The sequence below is a fragment of the Rhinoraja longicauda genome, chromosome 6, assembly GCF_053455715.1.
Source record: "Rhinoraja longicauda isolate Sanriku21f chromosome 6, sRhiLon1.1, whole genome shotgun sequence".
Classification (NCBI taxonomy): domain Eukaryota; kingdom Metazoa; phylum Chordata; class Chondrichthyes; order Rajiformes; family Arhynchobatidae; genus Rhinoraja; species Rhinoraja longicauda.
Window position 1 is genome coordinate 77,578,902 of NC_135958.1, and position 17,111 is coordinate 77,596,012.

At 43.0% G+C, this 17,111-nt stretch overlaps 1 protein-coding gene across 2 annotated transcripts in view; it reads left to right on the top strand.

The window, feature by feature from the left end:
• The window catches only part of aspscr1 (ASPSCR1 tether for SLC2A4, UBX domain containing), a 175,065-nt gene that overhangs the window by 33,729 nt on the left and 124,225 nt on the right, over window positions 1–17,111 (top strand). For both annotated transcript variants that reach the window (XM_078401392.1, XM_078401391.1), the window contains exon 5: window positions 16,652–16,709. In XM_078401392.1, the coding sequence (XP_078257518.1) occupies window positions 16,652–16,709 (58 nt within the window). The remainder of the gene's footprint in view (window positions 1–16,651; window positions 16,710–17,111) is intronic.

A 17,111-nucleotide genomic window follows, 5' to 3' on the forward strand; every position in this document is an offset into this window, starting at 1 on the left:
AAAATACCATTAAATTTTAAGAAATCTGATGCATCGTGTTTCCAATTTAAAAAAAAAAACTTCCCAGTGCATGGTTTTGCAAAATTTAAAAGACCCTGATCAATTCAGGCTGCATGAACTTTTTCTTGATGTGTTAATCGAAGATATAAAATACTAGTGCAGTCTGTGTCTTAAAGGCAATTGAAATGAGTTTCATGTACTGGAGTAATTCGGTGGCTCAGGCAGCACCTGTGGAAGATATGGATAGGTGACGTTTCGGCTCGGGACCCTTTTGCAAACTGACCTGCAGAGTTACTCCACCTCTTTGTGTCCATATTTTTCTAACTGCTTTATCTGCTGCCCTTCACTGATTTATAAAAAAAGCGATGTTTAAGAGTTAAGTTAAGTTGATATCATGTAAACGTACCTTGAGGTTTGCACAAAATAATTTTACTGTGACATGTCAATGTCTTAGTTTAGTTTAGAGTTACAGCGCAGAAACGGGCCTTGTGGCCCACCGAGTCCGCGCCGAAACAGCGATCCTCGCACATTAACATTTACGGCCGAGATAGATTCTTGATTAGTGCAGGTGTCAAGGTTTATGGGGAGAAGGCAGGAGAATGGGGTTGAGAGGGAAAGATAGATCAGCCATGATTGAATGGCTGAGTAGACTTGATGGGCCGAATGGCTTAAATCTGCTCCTATCACTTATGAACTTATGAATCCAATTGTCCAGATCACCTTGGGTTGCATGCGACCTAATAAACGAGTGTTGAATTTCTGGAAGACCAATTTATGAAGTATGGCCTGCTCTGTCTTTAAAAAATGGGAGTTGGACACAAAATGCTGGAGTAACTCAGCGTGTCAGGCAGCATCTCTGGAGAGAAGGAATGGGTGACGTTTCGGGTCGAGACCTTAAAATTGGAATGTCGAATGAATCAAGGTACTTCCAATCAGAGAAAGTTAGTTAAATCACGCACTTGAAAGTAAGAGTTGCAGGAAGCATTCGAGGCCGAAGAAGTTGATTTGAAATGATTGAGGAGGAAGTCTTTAAAGCCTTTCTACACTTAACCACATCCTTATCATTAACTTTGAGGCTTAGTGTGGTTAAAGAATGATGAAAGTTTTACAGCACAAAAAAAATCATACCATGTCCTTTACCTGCTCGGACAGACAAAAGGCTCTTTGTTGTCCGCAAGAGTCAGGCACCAATGGTTTTCTGGACCAGCAACACTTTGTACCTTCACCTAACATTTGTCCAGCTTGAAACGTGCGTATAATTGTTCTAGTGAGTTTTTGGAAGTATTTCTTTCAACCTTTTAGCAGACGTATAAATTTTAAGGTGTTGTAAAAATAGGTCCAAATTACTTCTATTTCTATTTTTCCTTGTTGAGAAAAGAAGCTTGGATTTTGGATAGATACAAATTGCTGGAGTAACTCAGTGGGTCAGGTAGCAACTCTGGAGAAAAGGAATAGGTGACGTTTCAGGTCGGGTATCTTCTTCAGAGTGCAGAAGCTCTGAAGAAGGCTTCCGACCCAAAACGTCACCTATTCCTTGTCTCCAGAGTTGCTGCCTAATCTGTTGTGTTACTCCAGCATTTTGTGTCTTGTCTACAGCATAAACCAGCATCTGCAGTTCCTTCCTACACACCCTGCATTTTGGATTTCATCGACATGTTTTTTAGACTAACTATATTGTGAAGCTCTTTGCTCAGGTGTGTCGGTAAAATAAACTGGTGAAGTTAAGTAGAAACTTGTCTGGATCCTGTAAGGATTCCTTCTCTTAAATAGAAATGAATGAATACGGTTAAAGTGCAGAAAGCATTTTTTTCTGCAGTATATTGAATGCCAAAGGGTTTTTTTGCATTCGGGATCAGTATAAAGTGTTTCATTTTCTTATGCAGCCATCTGATCTTGGCAAGTTACGCAGTCCCAAATGAACAAGAGAATACAGGATTGTGCCGGGCAGAAAAAAAGTTATTTTATTGATCTTATTTTAGGATTAAGGTAAAAAGGGTAATTTGATTTTGATGCTAGTGCCTCGGCTGTTGACAGAGGTTAGTGTTGATTAATTGTAGCATTTTGAGGCTACTGTTTGAGGATTTATGGATAAATGCGTTATTTGTGACTTGGGTTAACACTTGTGCCTCATTTGAATTGCAGTTGCCACCGGAACATTTATCATGTTTAGTTTAGTTTGTTATTGTCACCCAGGTACAGTGACGCACGGTGGCGCAGCGGTAGAGTTGCTGCCTTACAGCGAATGCAGCGCCGGAGACTCAGGTTCGATCCTGACTACGGGTGCTGTATTGTAAGGAGTTTGTACGTTCTCCCCGTGACCTGCGTGGGTTTTCTCCGAGATCTTCGGTTTCCTCCCACACTCCAAAGACGTACAGGTATGTAGGTTAATTGACTGGGTAAATGTAAAAAAAAAAATTGTCCCTAGTGTGTGTAGGATAGTGTTAATGTGCGGGGATCGCTGGGCGGTGTGGACTTGGTGGGCCGAAAAGGCCTGTTTCCGCGCTGTATCTGAAATATGAAAATATAAATATGAAATGCTTTGCGTTTAGTTTAGAGATACAGCAGGGAAACAAGCCGTCTGGCCCACCGAATCCACACCGACCAGCGATCCCCACACATTAACACTACCCTACACACACTAGGGACAATAATTTACATTGATACAAAGCCAACTATCCTACAAACCTGTATGTCTTTGGAGTGTGGGAGACAATAGACAATAGACAATAGGTGCAGGAGGAGGCCATTCGGCCCTTTGGCCCTTCGAGCCAGCACCACCATTCAATGTGATCATGGCTGATCATTCCCAATCAGTACCCCGTTCCTGCCTTCTCCCCATACCCCCTGACTCCGCTATCCTTAAGAGCTCGATCTAGCTCTCTCTTGAAAGCACTCAGAGAATTGGCCTCCACCGCCTTCTGAGGCAGAGAATTCCACAGATTTACAACTCTCTGACTGAAAAAGTTTTTCCTCGTCTCCATTCTAAAACGGAAACCGAAGATCTCGGAGAAAACCCACGCGGTCACGTGGGGAACGTACAAACTCTGTACAGACAAGCACCCGTAGTCAGGATCTAACCCGGTTCACTGGCGTTGTTGAGCAGCAACTCTACCGCTGTGCCACCGTGCCGCCCCAAATGTTTTGTTTTGCGTGCTAGCAATGTCAAAGAAGAGACTCTGCATGATTACAATCGAACCGTCCACAGTGCACAAAGGATAAAGAGAGCATAGTTAGTGTAAGAAACGTTGCTGCTGAAATACAGTTTTAAAAGAGTGGATCAATTGTAACGGATGATTGCAGATCCTTTTCGGGGACTGGCATGCAAAGAGTCGCCACGCTCTGGCAGGGCATCAGATTTTGTTGGATCTAGTGGGACAATAAGATTGCAAGCATGCTTAAAAGCTATATACCGTCTGCAAGAAAGGTGCAGAATAAAGAAAACAATGGAACTAAGTTTCTTGTTAACATTATACTTGCGGTAGGTGTATAAAACCTATACTTCCATTCAGTAAAGGAAGATATTTCTCAAAAATGTTAGTTTGCACCTGTTTTCTATTTAATCTTTTATGAACAGGGTTTCAAGAATGCAGCAATATGACATCGCCAGCTGTCTAATTCTTTCTGGGGTTGGATGTCCTTTTAAAATCCCTTTATTTTGAATCAAAATCATGAACTGTGTAGAATATTAAGGATTTAAGAATCCATGCGTTCCTTAAAGTTCATCTGTGAAAGACGTAATGAAGAGGCAGATGATTTTTATAACCGGTAGAACTGAGTGAGTAAAATGCTGGACATTTTTGCCTTTCATCATTGAATAGGTTCACTTGCTTTTGATTACTCCCGGTTTGGGTAGATTGCTAGATAATTGAACTGGTCTGATTCACAAATTGGCAGAGTTTGGGAACTCAGTGCGCAATAGCACGCAGACGAACTCTGAAAATTATATCTTCATGTGAACGGCAAATTCCATACCAACACCTATTGTGACTTTGATATGATATTAACACCGTTCTTGACTCCCGTTCAATTTGTAATGCCAGCAGCTACTTGCTGTCTATTTGGAGCAGAATGGAACGTTCTTTTCTCCTGAAAATAACTGCGCTCGGTAGCTTGATTTAAAATTGTAAAAGCATTTTGCAAGCAAAAACCCATAAGAAGCAAAGGGTTGACTGCACCTGCATGGATGGGAAAATCGCATGTATTAAAATTAGCAAAGTTGTACCATTAATACGGGATACCGATTAGTGCGGGTGTCAGGGGTTATGGGGAGAAGGCAGGAAAATGGGGTTGAGAGGGAAAGATAGATCAGCCATGATGAATGGCGGAGTAGACTTGATGGGCTGAATAGCCTAATTCTACTCCTATAACCTATTAACTGAACGAATTCACACAAACAAAAAAATAACTTGGTAATGCGGAATAATGGGTTGTTTTCTAGTCTAAGCTGCCTTAGCTGTAATGGAAACAGAGACACAAAGTACTAAGACAGTGGGCCAGGCAGCATCTCTGGAGGACATGGATGGGTGTCGTTACGGCTCGGGACCCCTCTTCATCTGTAACGGTGTTTGGGTTGTTAGCATAAGTTCCCAATGTAGATGGGAAAAAAATGAAACTTTCCAGCTTGTGATTTAGAAAGACCAGTTGGAAATTGTGTGACATCTTGTGAATAGCGCCAGGGACCCGGGTTCGATCCTGACCATGGGTGCACGATCTCCCGGTGACTGCATGGGTTTCCTTCGGGTGCTCCAGTTTCCTCCCGCATCCCAAAAATCTGCGGGGTTGGCAGGTTAATTGGCCCTCTGTAAATTGTGCAGGGAGTGGATGCGAAAGTGGGATAACATAGAACTAGTGTGAACGGGTGATCGATGGTCAGCATGGACTGTATCTCTAAACTAAGCTAAACTATAGCTTTTAGCTACGCATAAGATGAGATTCTGATCTGTTCTAGTCTACAACCAAGTACCCTGTTAATACTTGAGTTGAGATTCTAACAGTAGAAAATAATTATGGAGCATATAGTGTGTATGTGGTGCTGCTTAACACCAAGGAGTAAACACTTGTGCAAAGGATCAAAAGTTTGGTTAAAAGATGCAGTTGGTGCAGATGGTTCAGGAAGGAACCATTGGACGTCTCAGGTGGGTCACATTTTTGGGGGAAGTATTGTTGCATCCAGTGTTTATATCAGAAAGTAGACATTGGGCTACATTGCAACAAACTCGAAATGGAGGGCAAAAGACGCGTCTCGCACCAAGGATTTGATGGATCGTAGGTACAGTCTGAAGACTGGTGTTGAACAATGCATAGAGTTATCAAAACAGTAGTTAAAGGTAAAATGTGTAGGAAGGAACTGCAGATGCCGGTTTACAACGAAGCTGCTAGAGATTACTCAACGGGTCAGACAACATCTCTGGAGTAAGGGAATAGGTGAGGTTTCGGTTCGAGACCGTTCTTCAGACTGAGAGTTGGGAGAGGGGGAAACTAGAGGTACGAAAAGATACAGGACAAATCAAGAGCCAAGGAGCCCCCAAAGGTCCATTGTTGGCAGTGGAGGAGTTGATAACGAAGGGATACGAATAATGAAACTAGCAGGCCGACTAGGGTGCGGGAGGGATGGAGAAAGGGAGGGAATGCAAGGGTTACTTGAAATTATAGAAATCAATATACATACCGCTGAGTTGTAAGCTGCACAAGCGAAATATGAGGAAGTAAGGAGATGGACGCTAAATGAAAAGTAGCGTGACATTGATATGGGGGCACTGAGGCAGGAGGCTTTAGAGTGAGGTCATTTATATTCATTTGTAGCCTGATTAATCTGTGGCAGGGAGTACAGAATGCAATCTAAGACCCTTGTTCAGATTGACTGAAATGAGAAATGGTGCTTTAGAAATCTGAAGTTTTGCTCAACTTGTTAAGAAAACATCCCTTTAATTCAAAGATAGACACAAAAATCTGGAGTAACTCAGCAGCTCAGACAACATCTCTGGAGAAAAGCAATAGGTGACGTTTCAGGTCGAGACATTCTGAAGAAGGGGCTCGACCCGAAACGTCACCTATTCCTTTTCTCCTGAGATGCTGCCTGACCCATTGCGTTACTCAAGTTTTGTTTTAAACCAGCATCTGCAGTTCCTACGCATCCCCTTATTTCATGTGTTGAGTCTCATTGTAACTCGTTTTCACCTAGCCCCCAGCTCACAATGGCCTGTTTCCTTTATCATCGTTACTTTATTGCGTATCTTTCATTTATTTGTTCTCTATCTCTTGTTTCTCTTTCCCCTGACTCTCAGTCTGAAGAAGGGCTTTGACCCGAAAGAGTTGCTGTCTGACCCGCTGAGTTACTCCAGCTTTTTGTGTCATAATTTGTCACTATAATACATCTACTTATTGTGCAGAGAAATGGGAGCCTTTTAAAAGTAGAATTTACCGGAGAAGATATAGTGATAATTGCATAGAATAGTGGTTTAATTTGTAATGCAGAAATTCCCGGAATTATTCTTACAAAATTCCCAGCAGCTTGCCCAGTTTTTCTTTTCCTGGAGAGGAGAGTAGGGACAACTTTATTGCTTGATTTGTAGTTTGTTCCTTCTGTGAGTTTTAACTAAATTCTCACTCTTTTTGTTGGCATCTTGATGTTTCACTTTTGGAGGTTATCTTGATAGAAATGAAAGGGATAAAGAGGAAAAAAATATGAAAGGATAATTAATATCTGCTGCCATTTTATGATTCTTTACTTAGTAGTTTTTTTCCATACCATTGATGTTTACTCCATTTCCTTCAGACACCCGATACTCTTTTGAAAGATTAAGCGGTATCTGCTTTTAATTATACTCAATTTGTAAAGAGTGAGATCAGATGAAATGATGGCTCTTTCATCCAAGAGCATCTTCTTGTCTGTCCTTCAAAGTGTAGTTCAAAGTACTCAACAAGTGCATCTTAGCCTGGACAGAATTAATAAGTGAATTCTCTTCAGTAAAGCTGAAAGGCCAGCAGCAGCAGAGTCTGAAAATCAACAGAACTGCAGATGCTAGATTGTAAGGTGGGGGGGGGGGGTCGCAGATCCAAGTTGACTATTTCCCTTCCCACAGATGCTGTTTGTCTTGCTGAGTTTTTCCTGCATTTTCTGTCTTGTAGCACCACACACTGTTCTTTTTAAAAGAAACAAGCCTGAGATTATCTTTCAAGATTAAATGAAACCTGGAAACGCGTATGCATGATGTGTAGGCAGGAACTGCAGATGCCGGTTGAAACCGAAGATGGACACAAAATGCTGAAGTAACTCAGCGGGTCAGGCAGCATCATCCCTGGAGAAAAGGAATAGGTGACGTGTCGGGTCTGAAGAAGGGTTCTGACTCGAAACATCACCTACAGGTGGCTCCCCGGCTTAAGATGCTTCGACCTGTGATATTCCGACTTTGCGATGGTGCAAACGGCAGCGACCCGTGGTGAGCCGACGCTCGCTTCCGGCCACGTGATCACGTGTATTCAATGCATTTCAACTTACGATATTTTCGGTTTGCGATGGGTTTCTCGGAATGGAACCCTATCGTAAGCTGAGGAGCACCCGTATTCCTTTTCTCCAAAGATGCTGCTTGACCCGCTGAGTAACTCCAGCATTTTGTGTCTAATATGAAGGCGTGAGACTGGCTAAATTCTTTCTCTATCAACTTCAATTTGATTGATCAATGTTCACATTTTTGTTTAGTTTAGAGATACACCGTGGAAACAGGCCCTCTTGGCCCACCGAGCCCATGCCGACCATCGATCACTCTTACACTAGTTCGATGTTCTCCCACTTTTTCGCATCCGACACACTAGGGGCAATTTACAGAGGGCAATTAATTTACAAACCCGCATGTCTTTGGAATGCGGGAGGAAACCGGAGCACCATGCTGCCTAAAGTATATTCTCTTCTGTGAAACACCAAATGTTACAAATTACATGTTCTTTCCATTGTGCCATTGCATGCAAAAGTTATATTTTAAAAGATAACGTGTTCCCAAGGTAGTCTTACTATCTTCGTATTGTTGTGGAACATGCAAAAATATATAGACCACCTGCTGAAAAATTTGCAACAAGTTGTTAAATGTAATCTGTTTTTGGACCCTCAAGTTGACTTCTCCCATTATATTGTTAGTGTTTTAGTCAATGTACCTCAACTGGTACAGTGTATTTAATATTGTTAATCATCCCAAGGCAGACAAGGTTTGTCACCAAATTACATGTGATGTTGAATCTTGCAGCTTGCCATCGTGAACGGATGTGCAGGAAGGAACTGCAGATGCAGGTTTACACCGAAGATAGATACAAAATGCTGTATTAACAGTGGGTTAGGCCATGTCTCTGGGGATCATGGTGAACAGATGTCTGTCAAAATGTTAGATTGGGTCAGAGGTCAGCCTCAGAATTAAAGGGCACTCTTTTAGAAAGGAGGTGAGGAAGAACTTTAGTCAGAGGGTAGTTAATCTGTGGAACTCATTGCCACAGAGGGCTGTGGAGGCCAAGTCAGTGGATATTTTTAAGGCAGAGATAGACAAATTCTTGATTAGAACAGGTGTCAAGGGTTATGGGGAGAAGGCAGGAGAATGGGATTAGGAGCCAGAGGTCAGCCATCAATGAATGGCGAAGTAGACTCGATGGGGCGAATGGCCTAATCCTACTCCTATAACTTGTGAATTTGGCGTTTCAGGCCTGAAGGAGCTTGAAGAGCTGAGGGACGAGGCAGTAGAAGGATTTGAAGTACACAAATATAATTCTACCAGAGCCAGTGTGAACCGACAGATGAATGTTAGGTACTTCGGCGAGAGTTTATTAGCTCATGTTTATGGAGAGGGTACAGTCGGACAACTGGGGGATTATTGGAGTGATTGATTCTGTGGGGAACAAAAGAACTTCAGCAACAGCTGGACTGAAACAGAGTGAGACAGGTGGCATGTAGGTTATCCAACTGGTCGGGAAGTAGAGTTAGAAGCTCAGCTCAAAGTAAGACCGTCAAAGTTGGGCGGCACGGTGGCGCAGCGGTATAGTTGCTGCCTTGCGGTGCCGGAGATCCGGGTTTGATCCTGACCGGATGCTGCTGTCTGTACGTTCTCCCCATGTGGGTTTTCTCCCGGGTGCTCGGCTTTCTTCCCACACTCCAAAGACGTACAGGTTTGTAGGCGAATTGACTTTGGTAAGAATTGTAAATTGTTCCTAAGTGTGTAGGATAGTGTTCGGTGTACTGGTTGGCATGGACTCGCTGTGCTGAAAGGCCTGTTTCTGTGCTGTAAAATGAACTAAATATCCAATTGTGACTTGGTCTTATACTCTTATTCAGAACCTGAGAAGGGGGATTGAGCTGTGGGAGAGGGAACTGTGCTAGCATATGTAAATTGGTGCAACAGGCACATTTGTGCATCGAGAACCAGAGGACAGAGGTTTAAGGTGAGGGTGGGAAAGATTTAATAGAAACCTGAGGGCCAGCTTTTTTTACACAAAGGGTAGTGGGTATAAAGGTTAATGAGCTGCCGGAGGAGGCTGTTCATTTGTGATAGGAGCAGAATTAGGCATACGACCCATCAAGTCTACTCTGCTATTCAATCATGGCTTTCCCTCTCAACCCCATTCTCCTGTTTTCTCCCCACAACCTCTGACATCCGTACTAATCAAGAAGTTGAAACAAGTACCATCACAATGTTTAAGAACCATTTAGACAGGTACATGAATGGGATAGGTTTAGAGGGATATGGGCCAAATGCAGGCAGGTGGGACTAGGTAGATGGGACATATTGGTCAGCACGGGATAATTATTTTTGTCAGAATATGATGTCTACTATTTGGTAAAACGAATATTGAGTTGCAGCCACGTTTTCGCCACAAACCCTCTTCCGCTTTTCCTTAAATCTCTCCAAATTTCGTTGACGTTGGATCTGATAAATTTACAGAATTGAATTAAATAATGTTACACAATTTGTAGAAGTGTGCTAAGTGCAGCTTTGTCCAGACACCAATCAGGTTAATTTACTGCTGTAGTTGAAGCTGGTGGCTACAGTTTTAACAAAGCAAACGCCACATTTTTTTAACTGTTATTCCTTAGAAACCCGAGTTTTAATTTAACACGTTAGTTTTGCAAATTAAAGTTGGGACTGAAGTCGGTCATCGGCAAAATTAGAGGCGTGAAAATCGACATTTGGCAGGTAAAATTAAAATGAGACTGGGGGGAGACAAAGATGTGGTGAGTAAACTGGAAAGTGGTGAAGTGACAGGGGACAAGCTTCAAAGCCGGATTATTTTAGTATCGGAACCAGGTGGAAGAAATTAAACTTTGCAGCTTTATTTCTTCAAAGAAAAATGACATTGCTACACCCCTAGGTACAGCATTAGCATTGAATCAGAAGAACCTTTACTTTGTGGACCTGTTGAGCAGATGGCCAGTTGGGAAATGCAATGCCTTTGGTTTTCATTTTCTGAGGTACTTTGGAGTAGAATTATTTACATACATTTGTCAAAATGTGGATTTTTAAACTAGTCAAGAAATTCCTCTTTCTTGCATCATCTCAACAGGATAACGTTTAATAACGTTTGGCCACCTCTCTGTAATTGTTTAATTTGGAGTTTAGAGGTACAGCAGGGAAACAGGGCCTGAGGCACATCGAGTCCATTCTGAACCATTCACACTAGTTCAAAGTTATCCCATGTTCCCTACAAACCGGCATATCTTTGGGACGTGGGAGGAATCCAGAGCACCCGAAGGAAACCCACGCAGTCACAAGGGGAACGTGCAAACTCCACGCAGACAGCACCCGAGGTCGGGAGTGAAAACCGGGGTCTCTGGGGTTGTGTGACTTCTCGACCTACTTTTCTACCAGCTCTGTTCCTGTGCCACTCTAATTGGCTGCCCTAACATTCAGAAGAACAGAACTACTTTTCATCTGTTAATACAATTTCGTCTGTAATCCTCGATTTTCATTTTGTGTTTTATATTTCACAGAAGCTGCCTGGCCGGGGATTATAAATATTTAAAGAGCTGAAGTAACTCAGTGGGTCAGGCAGCGTCTCTGGAGGACATGGATAGATGACATTTCGGGCTGGGACTTTTCCTTGGTTTTTGTAAACCAGCACGTACAGTTCCCTGTCTCCAAATACATGATGTTACACAATCTAATTTTAGTCAACTATACCGAAAATATATTTATTGTTTAATATTACATAGAGCAATAATGCAGAATAATTTATTCCCGCCTTCAACTTTTTAATCTTGCTTATTTTATCATTCATTTACCGTTTTTTTGGATGTGGGCATGCTGTCATGTCTGATTCATCGTACCTTGACTTGTCAATTTTGTTCTGCTTGCTCTTCAAGTATGGGGGCGACACAGTTGCGCATCGGTAGAGTTGAGACCCGGGTTCAATCCTGACCACGAGTGCTGTCTGTACGGAGTTTGTACGTTCTCCCCATGACTCCGTGGGTTTTCTCCGGGTGCTCTGGTTTCTTCCCACACTCCAAAGACGTTCAGGTTTGTAGGTTAATTGGCTTCGGTAAAAAAAAAATGTAAATTTTCCCTAGTGTGCAGAATAGTGTGCTAGTGTACACTGGGGGGGTCGCTGGTCGGTGTGGACTCGATGGGCCGAAGGGCCTATTTCCGTCCTGTATCTCTAAACTAAACCAAACTAAAAGATAGCTCTTGCTTTCACTTTTCTCTTTCGGCATATAGAGGAGCTCAGAATACACACACTGAACGCAAACCTGAATCTTGGTTGTGTGGCACTAGCTTATGATGTTCTCGGACATTGTGCTAGAGCAGTGCATTCTTCTATAAAAGAATGCATGAGAATGCCACTGGATTTGAAGGGAATTTACCATTATCGTAGGTCATGAATATTCAGTGCACGAACCCACTTACAAAATACTAATCTGAGTAATCAATTGAAATGTAGATTTGTAAATGGTAAATAGTATGCTGATCTTTCAAAATTCTTGGAGTCCATGTTATAAATGTGCTTTTTTTTTTGTTTCATAAATGTATTCAAAAGCGAGTTCGGCATTTGCAAAATTCTATCCTTTCCCCGCAATTTTCCTGTTATGCCGAAACTTGTGAGGATTCCAATATTTATACAGGTGAAATTAATGTTTTTCAAATTAACTCGAAGAAATGGTACTATTTATATAATTTATTATTGACACATTATAATGTGGTCTTGCAGAATGTGTCATGTTTCAGGTTTTTGATCTTGCGTGTGTGTGTTGGTTATTAAGATTCCTGTAGCACTGTGTGATACCACTTCTGTGGCATGCTCAAAGGTTTAGCAGTCATTTTTTACCATATGCCAAATGTTTCGTCTTATTGATGTGATGAAACCCTTTGGAAACAATGTGCGCACAGAGGTAGAGGGCCGGGCATTTTGAAGGTGTGGCATTATTTATCTAATTGGGTTTATTTGAAGTGTGAGCAATTTAAAAGGATTTAATTTTGCAAAATGTTGCACTATTTTAAAATATTAGAAAAATAACACTCCATTAATTGTGCCGTGCTGATTTACAAGTGTCGGGATGACTCCTTCCTGCATGCTGACATGTCAACATGTTGAGCATTGACCCTTGCTTTGCAAAAGGAGATTACTGTAAAGCAACTCTTCATGAAGCATTCTTGGTGGAAGAAGGCCAAGATAGATGGTCTGACAATGGAGGAATGTCCCCATTTGCTATTCCTCAGTGTAGGAAGGAACTGCGGATGCTGGTTTAAAGTCTGAAGAAGGGTCTCAACCTGAAACGTCACCCATTCCTTCTCTCCAGAGGCTGCCTGTCTTGCTGAGTTACTCCAGCGTTTTGTGAAATTTCACTCCGGATGATTTCTCAGCGACGCGCTGGGATCCACTACGATTCTTGGAAGATTCCTCACGATCATGCCCGCGACATCCGGCGAACTGTCGGCGACAGCCAAGTCGCTGGCAGTCGCCTTAAAATCGCCTAAAGTGGGACAGGCCCTTAAGGGTAGCGGTAGAGTTGCTGCCTTGCAGTGCCAGAGTCCAGGGTGCCGTCTGTACAAAGTTTGTACTTTCTCTCTGTGACCGCGTGGGTTTCTTCCAGGTGCTCCAGTTTCCTCCCACACACCAAAGAAGTGCAGATTTGTAGGTTAATTGGCTTCGGTAAAAATTGTCCATGGTGTGTGTAGGATAGTGTTAGTGTACTGCATGATCACTGGTCGGCGCGGACGTGGTGGGCCAAAGGGCCTGTTTTTCCACACTGTGTTGTACCTTAGTCTATTATTTAAGCCGCTTTTAAATTTAGTATTTTTCAGCATCGAGATTCAGGCATCAAAAACTTCATAATAATTTCCTTTTCCTGTCCTTTTCATACGGGAGATGTTTTTTCATGCTTTCCATGTTCCTATGTTTTTTTACAGCTACTTTTTGCAGGATGATAAATCTACTGTATAAAATTGTATAAAGCTATTATGATTGTCACGTGTCCTGAGATGCAGTGGAAACCTTTGTCAAATTAAATCATATTACACACAAGTGCAACAGAGTACATTGAAACAAATTCCAGAATGCAGATTATAGCATCATAATTACTGAAAAATTGCAGATTTTAAAAAAAAGTACAAGACCTATAATTGAGGTAGGTTGGAAGATCAGAACTACACTCTAGCTGATGGGAGGACCATTCAGTAGCTGTGTGGAAGAGGCTGTCCCTGAGTCTGGTGATACATACTTCCAAGCTTTTGCATCTGTTGTCCGACAAAAGAGGGAATGACTGGGGTGAAACAATGGTCTGATTATGTTGTCTTCTTTCTTGAGGCAGCATGAAATGAAGATTGGAGTCAACACAGTTTCTTGTGGTCTTGGGAAGAGTTGTTGCTAAACCAAGCTCGTGATGCACCCCAACGGAATGCTTTTTATGGGGCATCTGTAGAAGCTGATAAGAGTTGGTGGAAACATGCCAAATACCACAGTCTCCCGAGGAAGTGGAGGAGTTGGTGTGCTTTCTTGGTCGTAGCTTCAGTGTGCTTGGTCAGGGACAAATTATTGGTGATATTTGTGCCTCGGAACTTGAAGCTCTCGACTCTCTGCAATTTTGCAACTTTGATGGTGACTGGGCTGTGTACACTACCTTGTCTCCTGAAGTCAATAACCAGCTCCTTCGTCTTGCTGATATTGAGGACGTTGTTGTCCTGACACCATGAGGCGTTGGTGCACTTTCATTTTTCACTCGCATTCTCCTTCCTGTACCCTCTCATCCTTGTTCGAGATCCAGCCCACAATATTCACCATGTTTTATGCTTGTATCTTTAGAGGTAATTCGGGAAGAATTCTACCCTGTTTTTGTCTCTAACTCTGGAGAGAGGTTGAAAGTATTAATTCTAGCTTGCTCCATATTCAACGACTTTCCATCAGCATATTGGGGGTGGGATATCTTTCTGAAGGTATTCGAACACTGTGTTTTAGTTGATGGCGTACTGAACGAACTTGACAGATGGGGACGGGTGGAAGAAGGACCTGCAAATGCTGGTTTACATCGAATTAGACACAAAGTGCTGGAGTAACTCAGCGGGTCAGGCAGCATCTCTGGAGAAAAGGTATAGGTGACTTTTCAGTTTGAGACCCTTCTTCAGACTGAGAGTCAGGGGAGAGAGAAATTAATGGTATGAAAAGGTGTACCTGTCTATTAATAAAATAATAGTCGTTTTTTCAGAAGAAAATTTTGGTGCGCTGCCTCGATAGGCATTTACAGTCTACTTGATTTTCTTAGAATTGACAAAGACTATTTTTTTTAGTTTAGAGATACAGCGCGGAAACAGGCCCTTCGGCCCACCGCGTCCCCAACGACCAGCGATCCCCGCACACTAACACTATCCTACACACACTGGGGACAATTTACAATTTTACCAAAGCCAATTAACCTACACACCTGTGCGTCCTGTTGCCTCCTACGTCGGAGAAAACTGGAGCACCCAGAGAAAACCCACACAGGTCCTGGGGAGAACGTGCAGACTCAGTTCAGTTTAGTTTATTGTCATGTGTACCAAACTACAGTGAAAAGGTTTTGTTACATGCTGACCAGCCAGCGGAAAGACACCAATTACAATCGAGCCATTCACAATGTACATACATGATACGGGAATAACTCCGTACAGATTTTAGATTTTTTTAGAGATACAGCGCAGAAACAGGCCCTTCGGCCCACCGGGTCCGCGCCGCCCAGCGATCCCCGCACATTAACACTACCCTACACCCACTAGGGACAATTTTTACATTTACCCAGCCAATTAACCTACAAACCCGTACGTCTTTGGAGTGTGGGAGGAAACCAAAGATCTCGGAGAAAACCCACGCAGGTCACGTACAAACTCCGTACAGTACAGCACCCGTAGTCAGGATCGAACCCGAGTCTCCGGCGCTGCATTCGCTGTAAGGCAGCAACTCTACCGCTGCGCCACCGTGGCAGACGGCACCCGCAGTCCGGATTGAACCCGGGTCTCTGCAAGGCAGCAACTCTACCGCTGCGCCACTGTGCTGCCCCTGTAGATGAAAGTGAGTGAAAATCACTGAATTGCCAGCCAAGCTTGTTGGATTTGCACTGCACTTAATTAAAATCAGTGTGGTCAACAATTTGGAACCATATTCTTTGGCCACAGATGGTGCTAAAATGATCAAACAGAGCACCATATCCAAAGTCAGGTGAGGTTTAATTCACTTTCATCTTGGCAGTGGCGGTGACACCACAGAGTGCTGCGGCCTCCCTATATGCTGTGTTTACTGTCAACACCTCTCAGCTTGCGGCAGATGGATAAGCATCTGGAGTGTGCCTTGAGTGTGAAGATGTTAACAGCTGCTTATAGTTACATGTTAGCAGTTGCAACTGGGTTACCCAAGGCATGCTTTCGTGGATCAAATTAAAATTTGTGTGCTGTTGACCTCTGGAAAAAAAACACAGTGAAAAGACTTAAGGGTTCACGATATTTTTATTGACATAGAAACATAGAAAATAGGTGCAGGAGTAGGCCATTTGGCCCTTCGAGCCAGCACCGCCGTTCAATGTGATCATGGCGGATCATCCAAAATCAGTACCCTGTTCCGGCTTTTTCCCCGTATCCTTTGATTCCCTTAGCCCCATGAGCTAAATCTAACTCTCGAAAGCATCCAGTGAATTGGCCTCCAATGCCTTCTGTGGCAGAGAATTCCACAGATTCACAACTCTCTGGGTGAAAAAGTTTTTCCTCATCTCAGTCCTAAATGGCCTCCCCCTTATTCTTAAACTGTGACCCCCTGGTTCTGGACTCCCCCAACATGGGGAACATTTTTCCTGCATCTACCTATCCAATCCTCTAAGAATTTAATCTGTTTCTATAAGATCCCCTCTCATCCTTCTAATTTCCAGCGAATACAAGCCCAGTCGACCCATTCTTTCATCATTATACGTCCGTGCCGCCATCCCGGGAATTAACCTGGTGAACCGACGCTGCACTGCCTCAATAGCAATAATGTCCTTCCTCAAATTAGGAGACCAAAACTGCACACAATACTCCAGGTGCGGTCTCACCAGGGCCCTGTACAACTGCAGTAGAACCTCCTTGCTCTTAAACCTTTTAATCATGAGTGCTCCCTACACCAAGGTGATGAATATTTTTGCTCTGTTCAAGATCAAATGTTGACAGTTTTTTTCCTCTTTTGTCAGGGTTGCTGATCAGCAGCTGTTGGAAGCTATTCCAGTCTGCGTTTATATGAGAGATGAGGTAAGTAAGAAGAATTTCCTGCTTTTTAATAATTAGGTACTGTCTACAAATTATCACCGTGCACTTATCGTCACATTATTGTGAACATTCATCTGATTCATTATCTGCTGCTACACTTTTCCTGAAGGAAGGAGCAAAGAAGATGGCCCATTTACGCATAGAATTTATTGTCTAAAGTCGTGCAACACCGAATTGGGCTTTTCACACTGTCCACACTAACTATGAAATGCTCATCTATATTGGTGACGCAGCGTTAGATTGCTGCCTTACAGTGCCAGAGACCTGGGTTCCAGCCCGACCACGGGGGCTTGTCCATGCGGAGTTTGTAAGTTCTGCCCGCGCGGGTTTTCACTGGGATCTCCGGTTTCCTCCCACATTCCAAAGATGTACAGGTTTGTAGGT